Source organism: Adiantum capillus-veneris, chromosome 6, assembly GCF_014529385.1.
Source record: "Adiantum capillus-veneris isolate H3 chromosome 6, ASM1452938v2, whole genome shotgun sequence".
Classification (NCBI taxonomy): domain Eukaryota; kingdom Viridiplantae; phylum Streptophyta; class Polypodiopsida; order Polypodiales; family Pteridaceae; genus Adiantum; species Adiantum capillus-veneris.
In genome coordinates, this window is record NC_140936.1 from 150,477,096 (window position 1) to 150,501,457 (window position 24,362).

At 39.8% G+C, this 24,362-nt stretch overlaps 1 protein-coding gene across 2 annotated transcripts; it reads right to left on the minus strand.

Moving 5' to 3' along the window:
• Window positions 1-19,481: 19,481 nt before the first annotated feature.
• LOC147456477 (serine/threonine-protein kinase AFC3-like) lies at window positions 19,482-23,388 on the minus strand. 2 transcript variants are annotated; one of them, XM_086514928.1, is made up of 11 exons: window positions 23,192-23,387; window positions 22,665-22,896; window positions 22,397-22,577; window positions 22,232-22,283; window positions 22,031-22,145; window positions 21,835-21,926; window positions 21,580-21,727; window positions 21,415-21,479; window positions 21,229-21,326; window positions 20,752-20,857; window positions 19,482-20,658 (listed from the first exon to the last, which is right to left on the minus strand). In XM_086514928.1, exons 1-11 carry the CDS (start codon window positions 23,336-23,338, stop codon window positions 20,515-20,517), a joined length of 1,380 nt encoding a protein of 459 aa, XP_086371054.1. In that variant the 5' UTR covers window positions 23,339-23,387; the 3' UTR covers window positions 19,482-20,514. The 2 variants fall into 2 exon arrangements, with proteins under 2 accessions (XP_086371054.1, XP_086371053.1); XM_086514927.1 differs by having other exon boundaries at window positions 19,482-20,857; window positions 23,192-23,388.
• Between the last annotated feature and the right edge of the window lie 974 nt (window positions 23,389-24,362).

Consider the following 24,362-nt stretch of genomic DNA (forward strand, 5'->3'; position numbering starts at 1 on the left):
TGTATTTCCGCCATATGTAAAATATGCTTGCAAGTTTCTTGACCCCAAAGCCTCATGTGAATTTAGCATTGTGGTTTGACCATGCTATGTGGTATATCCTCAACCATATTGACCAACTTTTCCCTGAGAAACTGGTGGACTTTCATTTATCCCTTATCTGCTCTTGGTTAGGCGGCCAAGCCAAACAATTAGTGGTTGCTCAAATTGCTTATAATTTTTTTTGTGGACTTATGCTGTATATCCTTAAAGAATTCAAATCTAATGAATCGGGGATTTATCTGACCACTTATGCCAACTATAAAGGTATTAAGATAATCGCCAGTCTACTTAAGCCTTGTATGGAAGATGACGACTCCCACTCGGTGAAAAGACCTAACTTTTTAACCACCCCCAATAATACATTCACATCTTTTTTGACACCCAGTTCTTCCTCTAATTTTAACAGAGGAAAGTCTTGTAGCTTTACTAGGGGAAGAGGAAGAAACACTCCCATCCGATACCTCCTTGACTTATGATCACTGATACTGTGCAGGTTGCTTTTGGCCTGTGTGGAAGGATGCATCTTACTAGGAAGACCTCTTCCAAATAGTATATCTACGTACATTGTCTTTTCCAAAGTGAACTTCTGGATTGGGTGCACCCAAAAACAATATTCTGTGAGTGATTTGACTTACTTCTTGGAAATTATGAAATACTTGATAATGTGCTCAATGGTTGGAAGTATCAACAACCTATCAAGAATCTTATCTACAGTAATGATTTTTTATAACACAACACTGTTCCAGAGTGTGCTTGTGATAAATATGTCTCTTTTTGTAAAGAATTTGATATTTGTGGCAAGCATGTCTGCACTTGTGATCTTGATTTAGTTGAAGATACCACAATCCAATTTTTTTAAGCTAAAGGACTGAATCACATCCCCATTTTTCCAAGAAACCCATATCTTGCTCTATTAGCTTTACTTAGTTGCTTAATTGACCTTGTCGGTACTCTTCGACTGGAGAAGACAGTCCTACTGGACTTAGCTAAACTAGTTGAACAATGTTTCTTTAAAAAAATGTCACTCATACCGTACAAATGGATTTCTACTGAGAGTTCCTAGATAACACCAGATCTCGGAGTTGAATTTTAGAAGCTTTCACAAGATCGGTTTATAGTAGGGCTGGATAAAAGCTCCAACTGTCCCATTCTTATGCGCAAAAACTTGGCTTAAAAAGCAGCTCACTCTCGACTATCTGGGAAGGAATTCACACCACTAAATGTATCTCCTTGTGTGGTGATTGATAAGATTTCCAAACATCTTTTAAACTTTAGCTATTCTCTTCAGGCTACCAAGCTTCCAATGCTTTTTCCCACCTATAAACTTCACAAGCATAAATTCAGATGGATATCAGATGCTTTGAAAGGTATTTTTATTGACATTACTAAAGATACCACCCTTTGCCTTGACTTTGTACTCTCACAATTTGAATATGTTTGTGTAACCAAACAAAAAATCTGTTCTAACTTCCTCCAACTACACTATAACCCCTTTTGGCTAGTAAAAAACTCCACCAAAGTTACTCTTAACCTCCCCAAACAGATATTCCATCTCTTCACAACAGATATCACTCAATGCTACGAGAATATATCTCTGGAAGGAGAATTAGGGCTGAAAAATGTTCTACTACAAATGGTTGGGTTAGCATTTAAACATGATAGGAAAAATGGTTTCTTCTACATTTCTCTCTCTAATAAACCAAGATGGATTAAGAAACCCCACTCCTTACAATTCAATGAGGAAAACCTATTCAATAATATTTCTTGGGTTCTCGATAACTGCAGTATTCTCTTCGGAGGATGATGCTTTAACCAAAGCCTGGGCATTCCTATGGAATTTTCCTGTTCACCCCTTATGTGTAATTTATATTTAGCCTTCTTTGAATACAAATGGTTCCTCAGAACCATGGGTGATAAAATCGACTATCATAAACTCTCCCTATTTAAGCACACTTGAAGGTATATGGATGACATATTAAGCCTCAACAATAAAACTTTTTTGGAGGAAATTAATCATGTTTATCCTAATTGCCTTAAGATTGAACCAAATTATGGCCAAGGGTTTACTACAACCTCTAGCTTATTTTCTACTTCGGTACAATTCCTTAACTTCACAATTACACTTCATAACCCCTGTAATGGTGGCTATGACTATTGTTTCACTTGGAAAAGAGACCTATTGAATATCCCTCCCATATAATTAATCAAAAGAACGGTTATCGACCTCATAAAGCTGCTCTTAGTACTTGCGTCGGTTGATCTTATATTCTTTCTCTAACTGCCTCTTAGCATGGGAAGACATCAAGCTGCTTATTCATAAGTTTTTCCTTAATGGATTCAAGAGGAGCAACTTAATAAGAAAAATCACCAAGACTATCTCTCGGAATGGCTAGCCTGGCTTATAATTCAGCCATGCCAACCTCATCTCTCTAATTAGGTAGTAGGCCCATACACAATGGGCCTACTATCGACCCATTGTGTCTGGTGCTTGAGACAAGGCGAGCACGCGCGCACGCACGCGTACACACACACACACACACACACACACACAAGTACCATTGCCACTGTCTAGTATTAGTCCGGACACTTCAAATAGCAAGGAAACTCCACTTCTTTCGTGAGATGTTCTCCCTAAGTAGTTAGCCTTGGGCTTTAGGTCTCATAAGTTCCCCTCTTAGGGGGGGCGTGAATATTTTCTCCTCCTTGGGAAGTAGACCATGCAATAAGTCCTTTTGTGTCCCCCACTCTCTATGCAGCACTCATCTGTGTCGCTACATTGTTCTCTCGACCATTCTCAAACACATACACACACCAACAACCCACCCCCCCACCCCCCCCCCCCCCCTCCCCCCCCCCCCCCCCCCTCCTTGGTTTAATGTTGGCACCTATCGCTAAGTATACTCTCATGATAACAGATTGGTCACGATTCGTTGTGAATATGACTCCTCAAAACATGTACCAAAGCCCGTATTTATAACCAGGTGAGGGTTTACCCCTCACTTAGCCTTGGTGCTTGTGTTTTTTCTGTGTTAGTACATAATAAGTGAGCTTTTTGAGTGCTTGAAAAACCGCTTACTATGTTGCAATGGAGATTGTGGAACACAAGGAAGCATCTCAGGTTGGTTAAAGGGTTTTTTTGCAATACTATGAAAATCATGCTTGGATTTGGTAGTTAATGGTGATTACGTTTGCATGCTTTTTGGATTAACAGTTTTTTCGTCTGAGTCATCTCTCTTCTAACATAGGATTGCGCCACTGATGATTAAACTGGCTCTTCATTACTATGCTAAATTGTTTCACTTGCAGATTTTTACACCTTTTGGCTTGATAAAACTCCTACATTAATGAGGTTTTGGCTCACGTTTAAGGCTATTTTCGTACAAGCCATCATGGCATTGTAATTTTTTTTATTTCTGCCGAACATTTTCTATCCATGCTTTACGCTGCCTGAAAATTGGTGGTTTTAAAATTTTAGGGTGTTGTAGTATACCCTTGAAAAATAGATGGTGGATCTGATACTACTAGCACCAAGGGGCGACTGATGGTCTGTTGACTGCATACCGTGGTGTTAGTCTTGTTACATCTAATACCGAGCTCATAGAGCTACAAGTGTGTCAATGGGGTTACCTTTGATGTTGTAGTGTTTCAATCTTTGTTAAGGATAACTTAAATCAATTTAGAAGATCCACATCTCATTTCGCATCCTAATTGTGGTATGGAAGATTTCATATAGGATTTGGTTTTGCCTAGCCAAGTTGGTCACCTTGAAACTATCAATGGTATTTTTTGTTCTAAAGGTGTGGATTCAGAGACGCTTTATGACTTATGGTACTTGGAAAAGCTAGACAAAAGTTGATTTTAATAAATCTAGCAATATAATTTGAAAATTGTAAAAAATTGATCTATGGGTTGCTTGTGGGATTATGATACTTGGATCAGAAGGGGTGGTGGCCTTCTAATCAAGAATCATATGTATGCTATTTCCTATAATAAAAAATGGGGCTATACTTATTAATACTTTCATAAATATTTGAGATGAAAAAATTTCTCAAAACTATAAAGAACTGGAATACATAAACACTTTGAACAGTAGTTTTAAGTTGAAAAAAATTGGACATGGATAACAACTGATATAGTCCATTGACACTTGTAAAACACATCCAAGGCTAACGTATCTATTGTCTTGTTTGGATGGATGCAGGTGAGGACTCTATCATTTCTTGGAATTTTTTTGGCTTGAAGCAAATGACTGTCCGTGACATCACTGGCTCTTACTACTGTTTGGTTCTTATTTCTTTGATCAGTTATTATATTTTTATACTAGAATGAGATCTCATTCTTATAGCCATGTACAAAAATAATTATAAGACTGAGTTGTTTTTGTACTAATCATTGTCACTTTTCTAAAGCCAACTGTCTTTTGAGCGTAAAAGTTCATTTATGTCTTATTATATAATTAAAATATCTACACACACACGCACACACATAGTGGGAAGATTGGGAAGTGATAGAGAAGCTTTCCATCAAGCTGCGAATCATCTTGTCCCATTATGACTTTGTATTTATGAAAGAGATCTCAAATAAATTAAACCGACAACGTGATATTGGCAAATACTGAAGGAGTTATCACTGTGTCAATTGACTATAATTGGGTATGATTAGAATCAAAATGGGATAGAGCCAATGCAGAATACAGATGAGGTATTAAGAATTATGAAGCTGTATTTCAGGTTTCAAAGAAGACACTAACGAAAGTGAAATTGATGATTCACATGTGCATATATCTTTAGTGCCCCTTCAAATGGAGAAAGATAAATTCAATGGAAGAAGCCTCTACCAGTGCTCCACCCATTTCACAAACTCTCCAATTTGTGCAAGAAATAAGAAAGGTAGATGATATCACATTTTACAACATTGCCAATATGGAATAAGGGGCTATCATTCTCATTTTAGAATATATGTACAATTGGATTTAACAAAAATTACTTTTTGAAAGAATTAGAAAACAAACTGCTATGGAAGCAACAATCAACGAATTTACTAGCATACTTAGGGCTTTGTGGGAAGTGCTTCCCCAAGGAATTAAAAAAACCTTTCTTACGACCTCCTGATAACCAATCTCCAATGCATTTATAACTCGAAGGCATCTAAAAGGAGTTCATTGGACTTAAAAAAGATTAAGCAAACTTGGCTCTTCAAGCTTTTCATGAACCCCAGATATATAACTTCTCAATTTTAAATTGTTTGTATTTAGTGCAAAAAATTAATTTATAAAGTAGACAAATATCATTCTAGAGAAATAAAAGCAAAATTTATTCACAAATGGCCAAAAGCAATAACAAAATTACTTTTGGAAAAATTAGACAACCAAAATCTAGATCTTAAGTCAGTTGCACTAGAAGACATCACTCAAGCCCTCCAAATAGTAATACAAGAACTTTGTATCAAGAAGCAAGCCCAGAACGAGTTCAAGGAATCAAAACCTTCAAAGAAATTTTGCAAACAAAACTATTAGTCCAAAGACTTTGGTTGTGCCAATGCCAAAAAGAGATGCTTCTACAAGAACTGAAACAAGAGTAGAAAGGTGAAGAAATTAGGAGAAGACCAAAGAATCGCTTTTTCAAAAAACATAAGTCTACTTCTAACAATGATAACAACAAGTGTTTTATTTGTGGTAAAGTAGATCGTTGGGCCTCTAGATATCCTAAAAAGGAAAAATTAGTAGCATTCCAAAACATCATTTACAAGATGGACTATTATGAGCTTTGCTCTGATGAAATCTGTGACTTTGAATTCAACGTTACACAGTTTAAAAGTGAAGCCTCTTCCTCAATAGAATATTCTTCAAGCATAGATTGAGAATTTGAAGATATTCCTCTACAACTCTCAATATGATGACATTAGAAGATTTTATGCCAACCCTTTAATCCTTGACAATGTTCTAGGACGAAATAGTATGAGATCATCAAATAGTAAAAGTATACAAAAAGCAGACATAACATAGATAAAGAGACCTAAGCACTTATGTTATACGCTTGGTGTAAGAATCAAGTTTATCCTACTTTTGAGTCATCCACTTTGAAAAAGGAAGCCCACTAACTTATTTCCAACACACTAGCTTGTTCATGAAGCTTCCTTGGAGTCCTATATAAGCAAGGCCTCCTCTCATTGTAAATTATCTTGAGTGATTCCTTTTCCTGAGTTTGGTATTGTAACACTCTTAGTTTTCCTAATGGTCCACTACACACTTGTGTATCCCCCTTCTTATTTGTTTATATCAATAGAAATACACTCATTCTGCTTGCATCTTGTCGTGTGTGCATATGTTTGTATCAGAGCCTGTTTATTGAAATTCACTATCTTAATCATCTTATTCAATGTGGTATCAAAACTCTCTTGTATATGAGATTAGGTTCAATAATATTATTGTCGAAGGCTGCTTGCTCTGAGTAATTTGTTGAGGGTAATACTTTAGCATCACCTATACATCAAAGCTATTGCCGTTTTCTTGAATCTTCATCGCGAGGCAATGCCGCATGGTCGTGTGGTCGCATGGTCCAAAGGTCACCACATGCATTTGAGTATTAATCCACAGACACAAATCCTCGATAAATTCTTGTATAAATTCTCGTGTAAACTCTTGTAAAAACTCCTACCTTTTTGGTGTAAGTCTTTGAATAAATCTTTGTCTCAAGTGACCAAGTCTTGCACATCTTTTGTTAGCAATAGAAGAAGCCAAACCCTCTTCTCAGTAGAAAATAGCACAATTAAAACCCGAACAAGTCTAATAGTGCAAAAATCTATTAAAATTCCATGCATCAAATGTATATCTAGACAATAGATTAGTTGTATCCATTCCTTCTAATAGTCAAATGCATTTTATTAAGCTCACCGAGATCCTCCAACATGACAGAGGTGAAGCTCTTAAAAGGATCTATCACTTTGTTCATCTTGAGTGTGTCCAAGTCGGTATTAATCCCCTATTTAGAGAAGGATTAGGAATCTCATGTCTAGTAATGCTTTTAAATAAAAGACATTGGAATATGAAAGACCAGTTTCTTGGAGGAATTGAGAGTAATCTTGCAGATGGTCCAATTATAATTCAGACACCACCTTTAGATGGTGTCTAAATTATAATGTTTTATTGGATGATCCCTCTTTTGGCGAAGCACTTGCACTTGCAATTAAGATAATTGAGTGTGACCTAAACACTTAACACCTAATGTAGATATAGCATCTTTGTTAGGAAGAGCAGGTTCTGGTCTACCAACAATTCATGAAGGAAAACTAATAGCAAGTGAGAAAAAAGGTCATAAAGGTTAGAACATCTCTATGTGTTCTGACAATCATTCTTAATTGTTGAAATGTGATCATATTGCCTGGTCTCATAAGAAAAACTGCCAGGAAATTGGACCGTAGCCAGCCTACTCTAAAGCCAAAAAATTTAAATAAGATTGTTAGCATAAATAATATAGCTTCATTAATTATATGATTAGCTCTCTAAAGAAACGAGTATCTTCTATGACACACACAACCCCAACAAAATCTAAGGCAATGCAAATCAAAGATTGCATACATAAACGTTTGAATCCAAAGAACGAACTTTTTCAAAAGCTTCATTGTTAGCCTACTAAATTCGATTTTGTATGATCAAAGGTAAAAAAATTATCACCTTTGATAATGATAAAATATTTATTAGGCCATATATAAAAATGGACGATGACACAAAACCTAGACCCGAGGTCTGGCAAAGAAACTATTCGACAGTGAAGTTACATATACTTGAAAAATAGTTATCTTAGTTGCAAAATTTGGTCACCAATATGCATAAGCAACTCCAAGCATACCCCCCTTCTTTGCATACAAACCTTATTGTCCCTTCGTCATCTTCCTTTATACCAAGCTTCTCATTTATCAAACCTCCTGTGCATTAAACTCTAGGTGACTCTGACAAAAATTTATTCTCAAATGTTTTGAAGTTTACTAATGCACATGAGAATTCTTCATATGAAGAACTAGGGTGGAAAGGTTGGGAAGCCACAGAGCAGCTTGCAATTAAGATGCAAAGAAGCTTGTCCCATTACGACTTTGTAAATTATGAAAGAGATCTGCACACAATGGCTAGATGTCACTAAAACCAAAATAAATTAATTGACAATATTGGTAAGACGACATTGAAAAATCTTGAAGGAGAAATCACTGAATCAATTGACTACAACTAGATAGAAGACTAGTTAGATACAAGATAGGACATGGCCAATGCACAATACATATCAGGTATTAAGAATTATAAGTTGTATTTCATGGAGACTTGAATTAGTTTGACTATTTTATGGAGAAACAATGTACAATGGCCTCCAAGAAGAATACATTCCATCTCAACTTTTATCTACCCCTTACCATTACAATCGCATAGAAGAAGACACCTACAAAAGTGAAATTGATGATTCACATGTGCATTTTCCTTTAGTTTCCCTTCAAATGGAGAAAGATGAGCCTATGGAGGAAGCCTCTACAAGTGCTCCACCCATTCCACCAACTCCCTAATTTGTGCAAGAAATAAGAAAGGTAGGTGATATCACAATCTACAACATTGACAATACTGGTAAGACGACATTGAAAAATCTTGAAGGAGAAATCACTGAATCAATTTACTACAACTAGATAGAAGACTAGTTAGATCCAAGATAGGTAGGTGATATCACAGTCTACAACATTGACAACATGGAACAAAGGGATATCATCCTTGTTTTAGAATATATTCACAATTGGATTTACCAACATATATTTTTTGGAAGAATGAGTCAACAAAATGCTATGGAAGCGGCAGTGGATGGATTTACCAGCATACTAAAGGTTTGGTGGAAAATTCTTCCCCAAGGAATTAAAAATTCCGTCTCATAACAAATCTCCAATGCTCGTATTAATTGAAGGCATGATACAAGGAGTTCTTTGGACATCAGTATGATCAAGCAAACCTAGCTCTTCAAGTTTTTCATGAAGCCCAAATATGCAACTTCTCCTTAATTTGGAATTTTTGCATTTACTATAGAAATTTAAATTATAAAGCAAGAAAATATTATTCGGGAGAAATAAATGAAAAAATTATTCACAAATTGCGAAAAACAATAACAAAATCACTTTTTAAAAAATTAGACAACCAAAATCTGGATCTTCAATCAACTACACTAGGAGACATCATTCAAGCCCTCCAAATAGTAATACAAGAACTTTCTATCCAGAAGCAAGCTCAAAAGAAGTTGAAGGAAATTTTGCAAACAAAAATTTTACTCCAAAGACTTTGGTTGTGTCAATGCCGAAAAGAGATGCTCCTGCAATAACTCCAAAAAGAGCAAAAAGGAGAAGGAATTTAGAAAAAGACCAAAGCACCACTTTTTCAGAAAATGTAAGTCCGTTTCTTCTAAAAATGATACCAAACATTTTATTGTGGCAAAACATGTCATTGGACCTCTGAATGTCCTAAGAAGAAAAAATCTAGAGCATTCAAAAACACCATTTTGGGAGATGGATACAGCTATTTCGAGCTCTCCTCCGATGAAATCTCTAACTTTGCATTCAACATTACATAGTTTAAAAGTGAATCCTCTTCCTCAATAGAGGATTCTTTAAGCATAGATTCAAAATTTGAAGATTCCCCTATAGCTCTCAATATGATGACATTAGTAGATTTTATGCCAACCCTCTTTGATCCTCATACCATTCCAGGGACAAAATAATATGAGATCATCAAATAGTAAAAGCGCACAAAAAGTAAAAGTGTACAAAAAATATATATACAAAAAACTTACATAACATGTATAAAGATACCTAAGCTCTTAGGTCATACACTTGGTATAAGAATCAAGCTTATCCTACTTTTGAGTCACCTACTTTGAAAAAGGAAGCCCACTAACTTATTCCCAATACACTAGCTTGTTTATGAATCTTCCTTAGAACCCTAAATAAGCAAGGCCTCCCCGCATTGTAAATAATCTGGTGTGAAGCGTTATGTTGAGTCTAGTCTTGTAACACTCTTAGTATTCCTAATGATCCATTACATTCTTCAGTATTCCCCTTCTTATTTGCTTATGTCAATAGAAATACACTCCTTCCGCTTGCATCTTGTCGTGTGTGCGTCTATTGGTATCAGAGCTTGTTTGTTGAGATTAGCTATGTCTTAATCATCTTTTTCAATGTGATATCGAACCTCTCTTGTGTATGAGATGAGGCTCAATAAGATTATTATTGAAGGCTACTTGCTCTGAGTAATCTACTAAGATTAATCCTTTAACATCATCTATTCATCAAAGCTATTGCCATTTTCTTGAATCTTCATTATGAGGCAAGGTCGCATGATCTTGTGGTCCGAAGGTCGCCACTCAAATTTGAGTATTAATCTACAGAGATAAATCCTTGATAAAATTTTACATAAATTTCCGAAAAAATTCTTGTGTAAACTCTTGCAAAGACTCCTACAATTTCGATGGCATTTTTTTAAATAGATCTTTGTCTAAAGTGACCAAGTCTCTTGCACATCTCTCATTAGCAATAGAAGAAGCTCGGAACCATCTCCTCAATGACTAATATTACAATTAGAACTTGAACAATTCTATTAACACAAAAAAAAATCAAAATCCGTGCATCAACTATATATCTAGAAAATAAATCAATTGCATCCATTCCTTTTGATGGAAATTTTGAATAAATCTTTGTCTAAAGTGACAAAGTACTTTGCACATCTCTCATTAGCAATATAGAAGCCAAACCCTTTGCTCAATGGCAAATATCACAATTAAAACCCGAACAAGTCTACCGACACAAAAATCAGTTTAAACCAACTGTATATGCAGACAATAAATTAGTTGCATCCATTCCTTCTGACAGTGAAATGTGTTTTATTAAGCTCACCAAGATCCTCCAACATGAGAGAGTTGAAGCTCTTAAAAAGGGCTATTACTTTGCTCATCTTGGGTGTGTCCAAGTTGGTATTAATCCCCTACTTAAAGCACGATTAGTAGTCTCGTGTTTAGTAATGATATTAGTTATAAGGCATAGAAATCTATAGGACCAATTTCTTAGAGGAATTGAGAGTAATCTTACAGATGGTCAAATTTACATATAAGTGCGTCCAAATTATAATGTTTCATTGGGCACTTACACTTGCAATTAATATAATTGGTTGTGACCTAAAACACTACATAATGTACAAATAGCATTTTCTGTATTAGGAAGAGCTGTTAATTTTGTTCTGCCAACAATCTATGAAAGAAAACTAACAAAAAGTGAGAAAAAAGATCATAAAGGACAGAACTTCATTATGTGTTTTGATGATCATTCACATATGATGCTAATATGCGATTAGATTGCCTGGTCAAAAGCTACGAGACAATTGGGCCATGGATATCCAGCCTACATTAGAGTCAACAATCGTAAATAAGATTCTTAACATAAATAATATAGATTCATCTAATTATATAATTAGTGTCACCATATACATGTGATAGTGATGAGTGTGAAAACACTTAGGACCACTGGGGCATTTTTTTCCTCTCTAGGCGGTTTTTCCCCCCGTGCAATGTATATACGTCCATCATTGTAGGGCTAACTTATCTTTTCATTGCACACTAAGTAATATACTCTTGGTTGTGTGCCTTGAGCTTCCTTCATCTTCTCCAAGCTATGTGTGTTTTCATGCAACCCTAATTCCAACAATTGGTATCAGAGCAGGTTGCATCCTCCCGAGCTTAGTCACCAGCAACTCTAGCACATGCCTGCTTACTTTCTTTGATTTCAGTGAGCTTTGGCAAGCATTCGAAGTTCGACAAAATTTTTGAAAGAACTCAAAGAGCTTAGTGTGCTCAGATTTCTGATTCGGGCTCATTTCGGCTTTTGTTTCCACTATAGGCAATATTGCACAAGTTATTTTGTCATTTTGTGCAAATTTTTTGTCGATGCTGTTTTCTGCATAACAAGTCCCTTACAGTCTTCTACAGTTTTTGCTATATAGCACGTGTTGTTTTCGCTTTATTTCTCCTCTTTTCGAGCAGTTTTCACATCAAGTGCAACATTTACCATGGCTGACAACAACACAGATGTGTTCAAGATGTTTGTTGTTGCTGCTGAGGACAGATTGGATGGGGACAATTACCCTATGTGGGCTTATATGATGCAACATGTCCTTGTGTCAAAGGGCATCTGGAATATTGTACAGGGCATTGATGTACGTCCTGATTCTGAGGATGTAGGCGATGTTGAGGATGTTGCAGGTCTTGCTTCAGTTAGAGTTATTTTGCCTACAGCTGAGGAAGCTCATTGGGATGTAAAAGATGCGTAGGCTCATGCATTGATTGCGTTGTTTGTGAAGTGCACTATTACTCCCCACATTCGTTCAACGAGATCTGCCACATGCTTGGGATATTCTGGCTGGTCTTTATGCAAGTCGCAATGAGGCTAAAATTGCATTGCACCGTAAGGAGATGGATCGAAGATTATGCATGAGGAAGATGATATGAACACTTTCCTTGCTGGTGTCAAGAATATCAATGAGCAACTTATTTCCGCAGGTGAAGTCATTTCAGACAGCTCCCTTGTGCAAACTGTCATTGATGCCTTGCCAGATTCTTACCAAGCTTTTGCTAGTACGTGAAGACTTATGACCCAAGGAAATCCTGAAGTTGTCAAGTTTGATGCATTATGCACATTGCTATTGCAAGAGTCTCTTGATGAAAAAACAAGACTAGACAGCGTTGTCGTGCAGCTCCGCTTCCATGATGGGAAAATTATCAAAAGGATGTGCATTGTGCTTGATTGAAGTCTACTTGATTATTTACCAGTGATCAGGGCTTGATAACATGCAAGGTTTGATGATTAATATATGCCTGATGCAGCTTTAAAGGGCCAATAGATGCCTTAATGATGCTAAAAAGGAGTATGCTTGAAGTGACATAGATGGGAGAGTATGATCTAGAACTGTAGTGCTTGAAGTGCTCTACCGGCATACCTTTGCTGCTCGTCGGTTGGAGCTACGGTGAAGAAGTTATTGCAGTTTGAAGTTTGAGTCAATTGCAGATCCCTTCCGGATTAGGCGCCCGCAGATGAGGGGACATAAATGAAATGAATGCATGGGCCTGAAGTGCTCACTTTGTGAAGCGTGTCGATCTTTTTAGATTAGTGATCGGAGTTTTGGTTGCCAAGATATTGGCCGTTTAAGATTCACCGGGGGTCGGTTCCATACTAGTCTGGGCCGTTCGCTCGATGTGCCATCTGGGAATTTTATAGCCTCAGCAAGGTTTGTATGCGGTCTATGCAGCTTGAGAAGTCTATAGGAATTTACAGCTTGCCAACAGGAGTCCGGACCTGAAAGATATTAATGTTGGAAGTTGGTGACGACGACCAATGATGAGAGGTACCAGATGGCTTTTGGCAGATTTGGCAGCCTCAGTTAGTGGGCCACAGATGGTAGTGACTACAGAATTTAAAACGGTGCCTCTCGGGGCACATTAGGTGCGGGGAATGGCCAGCACGGCTGCAGCAAGGAGCTCTGAGCTATTTTCACCGAGTGCGAGGGAATAGTTTTCGATAAATGCAGTCACCTATACGCGCGTCTTATAGGCATGTGGCATTATCTGAGATGATGGACAATAAAATTCACGATAATATTGTCAATCGAGATCTGCTATGAAAAGATGTCGTGCTAGGCAATGATTTGGTCGATATGCGTGTTAAATGCGGTGCCTTGGTCGATATGTATACAAAATGTGGTGCCTACTATGAAGCGTAGGCCGCGCAAAGCCATAGGGGCCAGTGGCCGCCCGCCCAAGCCAATGGAAAAAGGCCACCCACCTAATGAAGAGGCACTATGGCCACCCAATTAAGCCAATAAGAATGGCCACCCAATGGAAAGGCAATATGGCCGCCCATTTTAAATGAATACACACATTGTGTGTGAAGGAGAATAGAAGAAAACAAAGGGGATGGCGTCGACTAGAGCAGGCAGCGGGGGACGCAGGGGAGTGAGAGAAAGTCGCTCGCGCTGGGGGCTATGGTGCTCAAATCGCGGCGCGCCTGAAGAAGAAAATGCTAGATCGCCAAGGCGCCCCTTTTTTTGCTCTAATCCCGACTCATTTCATGCTGCTCGCGCTACACGCTACCACGTCATCACAGAGAGTTCATGTGCCACATCAGTCACGGCGCCGTGACTGATGGGCACGCTACCACGTCATCACAGAGAGTTCATGTGCCACATCAGTCACGGCGCCGTGACTGATGGGCAAGGAAAAAAATAGGGTGTGTATTAAAAAGGGAGTAAGTTATTGTGGAAAAGATATTGAAAGGAAGGTGGAGCTTGGAAGGCGAAGGAGAGCTCAAACAAGATAAGGAAGAAAGAAGAGAGTTGGAGCTCGGCTTGGGGAAGGCAAGGGAGCTTGGCTTGGCGAAGGAGAAGAGAGCTCGACAAGAAAAGGGGTGAAGGAAACGAAGGGAGGGTCTCTCTCTCTCTCTCTCTCTCTCTCTCTCTCTCTCTCTCTCGTCCTCGACCAAGGTGCTCAAGGATTTGGCAAAGGGAATCTCGTCAAGGAGAGGTGGAGAAAGAGAAGCGAGAAGTCGAAGGTCAGCAAGGAAGGAAAGGAGATTAAAGAGTTGATGGCAACATACATTCTTATAGCCAATTTACAACTCTAATAGCAGACGCGGGAGATCATACTCTTTGGCCAAATTAGTGAGGACTAAGCTCCTTAAGCTCAAGGTTTGCTTCATAGTGCTGCTAATGGCAGAAATTGTAATTTGGAAGCAAGCAAAGGAGCAGTAAGGCAAGAAGGAGAGAGGATAACCTCTCTCTACCGTATTTGGGAAATACAAGGGCACCAAGGAGGGAATTTTTCTAGATACTTTCTTCTTCCTAATTAGCTTCAAAAGGCTCTAATGGCAGGCATAAGTGGAAAAATTGCAGTCTTGGTCTAAGTTGAGAGCATTAAACTCTCTTACCTCTATCAGTGTCGTTAATGGCAAACATTTGTAATGGAATTCCACTTTGGGTAATTATTAGCAGCTTAAAGCATTCACGTTGTCAACTGCAAGCATTTACGGTATTGTCGATGTCTTTTGCTATATGTTGTGCATCTTGTCTCTCTTATTTTCCACAGCGAGCAGCCCAGTGTTGACCCGGCTCACCTCGCGAACCCATTATCCCCGACATCTTTGGTGAACCTGATGCAAAATTGAGTTGGTGTGGCAAAATTTAGCAGAGAAAATGAAGAGGCGACGATGCAGCACAGATGATGCAGCAATTTGTTGCCTACATGCAACAACAACAGACTACACAACAACAATTTTGCTTGAGCTTTGAGCCTTGTGCTGCGCAATTGGAGCGTCTCTTGCATTGAGTACCCTAATAGACCTAGGAAGCCTAGTATCAGGTCGGCTGCAACTCACGAAACAGTAATTAAGCAAATCTGTTGCAATTAGAGTGGAGCAACTGCATCATCAAAAAAGCATGCGATTCGCGTTGAATGTAGGCACCCGTTCTTGGCCCTTAAGCATCCTGCGCCGGCGCGGAAGGGTAAGCAAAAGAGTCCGAAGTCTTTTGAGATCATGTCTCATCCTCCCCCACCTCGCATCACTCCACTTTTGTTGCCTCGCATCTCCGAACTTAGGTCTCGCACTCAAGAATGCCTCTTATCTTGTCTCTCTTAATACGCATACCAAGAAAATCATTTTCTTCGCCCAAATATTTATTGCTTCAATTTGGCAATCTCCTTAGTGGAATTTTGTACAATATAAAATGAGAATGACCAAAGAACCATCAATGAATTTCTTTGTATACAAGCAGTGATCCTCTTGACTCCTTTTGAAACCTTGGGACCGCATAAAAGCATCAAATTTTTTCATCACTACCTAGAACCCTACTTTAAGCCATAAAGTGCTTTCTTGAGTTTGCATACAAGCTCCTCGATGTTAGGCTATTCAAAAAATCGTTAGGTTGCTTCATGTAAACATTCTCTTCTAGATCCCCGTGAAGAAAAGTTGTCTTCACATCCATTTGGACAAGCACCATGTCCTCTATGGCTACTAGGCCAAGCACTATACCCAATGTAATCATCTTGACCAATGGTGAGAAGATTTCATCAAAATCAACTCCTTTTTGCTCCTTGAATCCCTCTTAGCGTACCTTATCGTGGTTGTCTCCAGACCTCCTCGCTACCTTGGTGCTCCCAACACAACCCACACCCCTTTATATCCAACCCACGAACGTCCCTCGTCAGTTCCCTGGTCACCCTGCATGACGACGACGCTCGTGCTCCTATCCAACGTTTCCAAACCCCGAGCGCCATGCGCTCACGCCAGAGTTGTCTTTGTCGTCGCCCTCTCTCGTGCATTGACGACTTGTGCAGGCAACTATCATTGAATCCCCCAATAACTGTGCTTTGTTCCTGTCCCTATGCACACCCCTTGCAGCAATCTCCCTCGAATTCTTTCCAATTTCCATTTCGCAGAAACGTCCAGACATATTAGCATGGTATTTAGGCTTAGGATCATCAGATGTAAACTTCTTCTTGTAAACCCATTTGTAAAGTAAGGCGTGCTTGCCTCCTGGAAATTCAGCCAAATCTCATGTCTCATTGTTCACAATCGAGTTATACTCAGATTGCATAGCTTGCTCCCACTTCACGCTATCTTCCATTTGAATAGCTTGTTTGTAACAAGTGGGCTCATCGCAATCAGTGGCTAACACATAGTCCAATCTTGGCTCAAAACGCTCTAGTGCACGAGATACACGGGTAAATCTCCTCACTACCGAGTCACTGCTTGACTGCAAGATTCCGCTCTCTCTAGAGCACTACTAGTGGTGGAAATTTCACTAGTAGAGTGAGTTGGTTTTTCCAATTTGTGGAGGTTACATCCTCAAATCTGACTTTCCAATATTCGACCTCTTTAATAGTCTATCTATGCATTTTAAACTCATTGAATATCGCTTGTGAGCTACAAATAACCTTTCTAAATTCTAGGTGCCAGAGACGATATCCCATCTCTCCATCTGCACCATAACCAATGAAGATATGAGAACACTTCACACCCAAACACATGTTATCTATCATTGAAATTCAACGGAGTACTAGGCGAGCTATTGATGATGTGTACAGCTATCGTAACAGCCTCTCCCCAGAACTCAAGAGGTAAATTTGCCTTAGATAACATGGATGTGACTCTTTCTTGAATCGTGTGATTCATACACTCAACAATTCTATTCTGAGCAGGTGTGTACGGCGTAGTAAACAGTTACTAAATCTCTCCTTTGCTTTAGATTTTCTTGAACTCTTATGGAGATTGTCCAAGTTTTTAGCTTTCTACCAGATTGTTTCTCAACCACGGCTAAAAATTTTTGGAATGTAACAAACACTTTTCTTTCCCCTTTAAGAGGTAGACCCACACCTTCCGAGTAAAGTCATCGATGAATGTCAAGAAATATAGTCTTCCCCTAGGGATTTGTGTGGCATAGGCCGCTATGAACCAAATCTAGAGGGTTTCTCAACTCTCGATGTAATGGTGAGGAAGTTTGTCTAGTTTGCTTGCCTTCAAATGCAATGCTCGCATAAATCAAAATCAGAATAGTTTAACACAGGTAAGTAGCCCAAACATTGAAGGATTTTCATTCCTTTCCAACTCATATGGTCTAGCCGGCTATGCCATAACTCAGTAGAAGGTTGTTCGGCTACATAGATAGAACTCTCTTTAGCTGAAGAGACATATAAAGAGTACAATAAATCAAATTTGTGACGTTTTATGACAACCAAATTTGTTTTACGCACCATCCAAGAACCATTGCCAAAAACAGTAGTATAGCATAAAGCATCATGGTGACCAATTGACACAACTCTTAGTCAATTTAGAAACATGTCTGACTCCCCAAAGCATAAACTCAGTGTCATTCGTTATGCATAACTTGACATCTCCGATGGGGAGTAACATGGAAACTAACACGTAAATCAATGATCCAATTTTGCACATGACACTCATCAAGAGCCAATAACGCTCGAATCACAAGTGAAAACAAGCACATTTGATGGCGGATGCATGTCAGGGAACAACTTTTGGAGATGGAGATTCAACCACATTGATCTCCTCTATCTTTGCATTCCTCTTTACATTTCTTTAGTCCTAGCCTTGACTCTTGCTACAATTATGGTGATCCTTACAATCTTGTGAACAATCATGGCTGCACCTCTTTTCCTTATGGCGATTACGACCACTTGTCATGTATGCTTCTCCACGCCCACCATTATCGAGAGATTTGACATCTCTCTCCTCAGTGAACAATGCACTAGTAACATCACCGGACTTGAGTTTACGACCTGATGCGGAGTGTATTGAATGTATCCCAACAAGAAAGCAAAGAGAATAGCAAGAAAATGGTGTAGAGAGTTCGAGAATTGAGATGGTGGGCAACTAGAACCTGTTCGCTGGTGGCGTTCACGACCTCCAGACAGGAGCCATGTGGGGGCCATTTCACTCGGCTCCAATGAACGGCTGACCGCCTTGAGTTGGGTATATAAAGGAGGGGGGTTTGCTATCCAACAAGGGGGATATGCACGCGAGGGTTGAGGCAGCGAGTGAGGAAGGCAAAGGGGGAGAGAGGGGCAAAGGGAAAAGCACAGGTGGGTGTGCAGAAATCTCTCTCTCTCTCTCTCCCCCCTACCTGAGCAGCCAATTGACAACAAGGGAGGCATGGGCAGAGAGGGGAGAGCGCAAGCAGAAGCTAAAGAAGCCAAACCCACTGGCAAGGGAAGGGACACGTAGGCAGTAAGTGTCAATGAGCTTTGAAGACAGGGAACAACTACTGACGTGGTCCTTTTGGGGGAGGGGGGGATATTCGTGGCGTATCTCTGTAATATGTGCGTTTTTATTACTAGAGAGCCAGTATGTAAGTTTAAACTAAGCACCCCAACCCAAATTTGTATGCAGTTGGACTTGGCAAGATTCGGTAACCAAGAGATTACAAAGACAAAAATTGGACATTTTTTTGTCCCAAAAAACCTTGGCTCAGAATGGAATTCTGAACGCTGGCAATATGCTTAATAGAGCAATGCTGGTATTGCTGCTGTTTCCACTCCTCAAATTGGCCAAAAAAAAAAAGCAAATGTCTTCAGCGATAGCTACTGATTCAAAAACTACACATTCTCTGCCACACTTCCCATGTAGCGACTAGCATGGCATACAATTGACATCGGCATCAACATCTTTGATATAGAAGCATTTAGTTCCCTGTTCTAGACTAACTGCACAACTCCAATTTAAGTTGCAAAGCTTATAAAGCACTAGATTGACACATGAAATAAGAAACCATTTCAATCAAGCACAAGCCTCATCACCAAGACACAATGTTCGATCGAACTTCATCAACAGACTACAAACTATCAGCTGATGATTAGAACCAGAAATGTTGATACTTGAGGCAAAGATGAACTTGATTTCCTTCTTGAAGCTATGCAAGTAGCCATTTTACAACATACACATACCACAGCATTGTGACTGCTGCCCTGTTCCAGGGCGGGCATTGTCCGCTACAATTAGGGTTACACATCAAATTACAGTTTGATAAAGTACAAATGCCAAGGAAAGGCAGCTTCCTGAAGGACCATATTTGAAACCATCTCATCATCATTGCTACCGACCAAACCGGAAGCATTTACACACTGATCCACCCCTTTTCGGATGGAGCTACCAAGTCAAAACTCCAATCCATACACCTACTTCAAAGAGGCTTGGGCACAAGAACTGCCCTGTTCAGCTCTTATTCAGCTACCAAAATCTCCGCAGTTGTTTTTTATACACCTGGCCTCCATGCAAGTCGTACAACTTGAGCAGCTTCCTGAAGCTGCCAAATTTGAAACCATCTCATCATCATTGCTATCGACCAAACCAGAAGCGTTTAAACACTGACCCACCCCTTTTCGGATGGATAGGCGAGCTTCATTCATACAAGCTGCCGAGTCAAAACTGCGATCCGTACACCTACTTCAAAGAGGCTTGGGCACAAGAACTGCCCTGTTCAGCTATTTAGCTGCCAATATCTCCGCAGTTGTTCTTTTTTATACCTGGCTTCCATGCAAGTCGTACAACTTGGGCAGCCGCTGTAAACTGCCTTATGAACATCACGGCCAGCAACCTGCTTTTCAAGATCCTACCCGGATCAGCACAAGGTGACCGCTTCAGCAGGGATGCAATTAACGAGTTTGCTTCAGCAGGGATGCATATATTGTGTTCCCATCTCTCCAACCTCTCCCTTCACAATGCAGGCTACCTCACCTTCCAGGTGTGATCATAATTGCAGCATCACCATAGTGAATGCAATTCGGCTGAGGCCCAGACATCCTATGTTGAAAAATGTTCATTTCTCATGGCACCACCGCCAGCCCTTCCCCTGTGTTCACATCCACATTGTAACTCCAAGAGGAGCCATCCAAACATGTAAATCTCACGTTAGTGCCGTGAAAACTCTTGGAAAAAAGGATGCTGCAAGGCCTCTCTGGCAGTGAGCCTGTTCAATGGATCATAGCAAAACATACGCTCCAACAGACTCAGTAGTGAGCTTGGAACTTTTTCAAGGTGCTTCCCCAACAAGTCCTGGGAATGCAAGACAATGATGGTAACACAACAGAAAATAGGCTGCATCACAGAGAAAGCAGCCAACAGGCAAAGCATTTGCACAGCACTCACCCTGAGCTCAGAAAGGCGTTCCACAGCTCGAATACTCGCCCTTGTTGTGTGCTGATCAGGCCAATTCAATGTCCTCTCATGCCTGAAATACTTGTAAGCTTTTCCCCTATTCAGTTTACAACACAAAGTCCTTTTAACACATTGAAAAAGAATTACCCATAAAAAGAGCAGCTCTACTAATGACCCATACATGAAAAAACTCAAATGTTGAAAAATCATGAACAAAGAAAAGAAAGCATACAGTGAGCAGCAAATAAGAGGCAGACACAACGCGAACTCCATAACAAAAACAAATCGTCATGTTCAACAACCTTTTGCTTTAAGAATTTCACTTCTCGTCCCCCCAAAAAATTAAAATAGACTGCAGTGATATGTTTCACTTCTCACAAATTGCAATGTCATTGTGCAAAAGTGGTAAAAGACATGACAAAAGCCCATTCACTTACAGGGCCACCACCTTTATAGTATCATACTTACTTCGACCTTCTAACCAAATAAGAAGGGATTGGCCCAAAAACACGTTCCATCATGGCCAAATGCTCTAGATTTTCATGTGTCTGAAACAAGACTTCACCCTACAGCAGGGTAATGATAGTTAAGCATTGCACTACCATTCAAGTCCCGAAATTTCAAGGCCATTGACAAAATCAAGTTAAGCAATACCGAGCAAAGCTCAACCATGATACAGGCCACGCTCCAAATATCACATGGAAAGCTCCACCCAGACCCTGAGATACATGAATTTTCGTGTGAACAACAATTAAGCGCGCAACGTGGGGTTGAAAGTTCCGCAGGGCAGACAAACAAGAAGAGATTACTATTACTAACCCAAAATAACCTCAGGAGCACGATAGTGCCTGGTAGACACAATTGACAAACTACATTCCCTGTCATAAGTGGTGCTGCCAAAGTCAATAAGCTTTATCCTATTTGACTTGGGCACCCGTCTCGTTTGAAGTGAATGCTTAGAGGTGTTCTGTAAGCACCCAAAACAGCAAGAACAAAGGCAAGCAAAGAGCATGTTAGCTTATCAACTTTGTTTGGAGGTATGCATGTCATTCTGGGCACCCATTGATCAAGTACCTTCCAGTCAACAACTTTCACATAATCGGGAGAGACCAGAAGAACATTCTCAGGTTTTAGATCTGTGTGAATAAGGCTCAAACTGTGCATGTCTGCATGGTCAAAACATTGCTGGTGAGCTAGCAAAAAATTAAATCCCTGAAAAGTGTGCAGTTAGCAGCTATTCAAGAGTCATTTTACATAAGCAGAGACACACATGCTACTGATTCCAAAAGCTGTCGTCCAAAGTCCCGGACCATATCAATAGAAAACGGGCGGTAGTCATTAGCCCGCAAAAAGTCATACAAGCTTGGACCAAGCCTCTCAAATACCTGGCAACAAATGCAAATGAAGCTCAGGATGAAAGAACAGCTCAGATTCCATTAACTAGCCACAGATACCTATCCCTCTTACTCACTATGCAGATATGGTTTCTGTAATCAAACCATCTCCTGATCTGGACACAACCTCTGTACATAAAAAGAGACCCAATTAAAGCAACAAAAAGTTTCACCTCTCAAATAGTCCCAACAATGCAAGTTCCTAAAATCTTCTCAGATTAGAGAAAGAAAGAGAGACCAACCTAGAGCCCGATCTGTCATTTTCAGTAAGTGTGTGCAAAACATCAATTTCAATCATGGCAGCTTCCCTGTATTTCTCGTCACTGCGCACAATTTTAATGGCAACAATTTCTTCATCTTCTTGATCCCAGCATTCCAACACCCGCCCAAACGTGCCTTCACCCATTTTCTGTAATATTTTGTCTGCACATGATCAACGCTATTTTAAGTGTTTGTTGCAAGTACTCAGGGAGGAGCATGGCTCTTAAATTGCTCGATGCAACATTATACATCTTGGAGTCAAGCTTTCCCCAACATTGAAATTGAAGTGTCCATCCAGATCATCTTTGTGCCAGGGAGGAGACAACGAAGTCACTGCAAGACATTGATCGCCAGACCCTTTTGAAACTTCTTCGGCATCAGCCTTGCAAACCATCTTAGAGTCAACACCAAGACTGTCACCAGGGACAATAGAGGGGACAGCCGCCTGCTTGTCTTGAGCAGATACAAGCGAGGGATAAACCTAAAGGCAACGAAGCAACATAAAAATAGACAGTGATCAACAAAAGCGCCAAGGAACCACCCTTCACAATGGCTTAATCAGACGCAAGAACAAGCAGACACCAAGACATCGAATAAGATTAAAAAAGCCGCATCACCCACAATCCAAAGCACAAAAGCAAACGTCCTAATCCTCCAGCAGGCAAGACCGTACTTCTGTAATGACACAGCAACGTGACAAATCCAAAAGAACGCAGAGGAAAAACACAAAGCTTTAGTGTCGCAATTTCGCAAAGCAAGAGATCTACCAATGATACCTGAAGCAATTGGGACGCCAGATGGAGTTGGAGGAGGGGCGCATCGGAAAGAAGGGAGGGATCGGGAACATCCCAGCCAAGACGCCGCCGCTTCGAACGAGGGCCTGCTTCGGAAGAGAAGGGAACGGACACCAGATCGACAGCCATGGAGACAGCGCAGAAGCGGGGGGTGGGGGGGGAGGGGGAGAGAGACAAACACGATGGAAGATAGAAAAGTTTCGAGCAGCACCGTGCTTTATAACCCTACCGACTTTTTGGTTGGCCTTGTGAGTATTGGAAAATAATTCCCAAAATACCCCTCAAATTTCAAAGATTCCCAAAATGCCCCCCATATTTAAATTCCCAAAATGCCCTTCAAATTTTCCAAAATTCCCAAAATTTCTCCAAAGATTAAAAAATTTGCAGCTTTTCATAAGAAGATTGATTGTCTATCAATACAAGATACTAAAACTAGAATTTGAGACGGTTATGCAAGCTTTGACCATGAGACATAATTGCCTTTTCTTTAGAGGTAATTTGTGATAAACTAGATGCTTAGCACTCAAAAACAAATCTCAATTGTCAAAAAATGAATAAAGATTAGGGAATTGTGAGCAATTGAACCAAAATAGTTATGAGGGTATTTTGGGAACTTCCACAAATTAGAGAGGTATTTCCCTTATATTTATTTTATGTATAAATTGGTTGCACGATCGGGCCCTCAGCACGAAAGACCACGGGGTCTTGAATGAAACCCGAGCAGTGGGATAGACGCGATGGACGAGTACGACGTGAAATTCAAAATCAATGTACATCATCATATGGGTAAATTTGTTGCACGATCGGGCCCTCAGCACTAAAGACCACAGGGTCTTGAATGAAGCTCGAGCCATGGGATCGATGCGCTGGATGAGGATTTCCATTACCCAAGAGAAAAAAAGCAAGCAACGCATAATTTCGAGCGAAGATGACAAAAGCTTTGATATTGCATTATCCATCATGACACTTGAAAAAACAAGAGAAAAACAAAAATTTCCATTCAATACTTGAATAGCATGGTGTGAAAAGACAAAAAGAATGCTTAGTTTTTAAGATTTATCTTTTTAAGAATTTCACTAGAAATAACCTTGTTTAGTTAGGAATGACATTTTCCTTGAACACTTAGTTGGAGTCAAATTTTTCTTGCATGCAT

What these genes read in the sequence shown, in the direction of transcription:
- LOC147456477 (XM_086514927.1), bottom strand. Translation starts at nt 23,338, where the DNA reads ATGGCTGTCGATCTGGTGTCCGTTCCCTTCTCTTCCGAAGCAGGCCCT. An exon ending in ACAGAAACCATATCTGCATA is followed by an intron (nt 22,146 to 22,231) that starts GTGAGTAAGAGG and finishes ATTTGTTGCCAG; the next exon opens with GTATTTGAGAGGCTTGGTCC. An exon ending in TATTTGGTTAGAAGGTCGAA is followed by an intron (nt 20,858 to 21,228) that starts GTAAGTATGATA and finishes TAAACTGAATAG; the next exon opens with GGGAAAAGCTTACAAGTATT.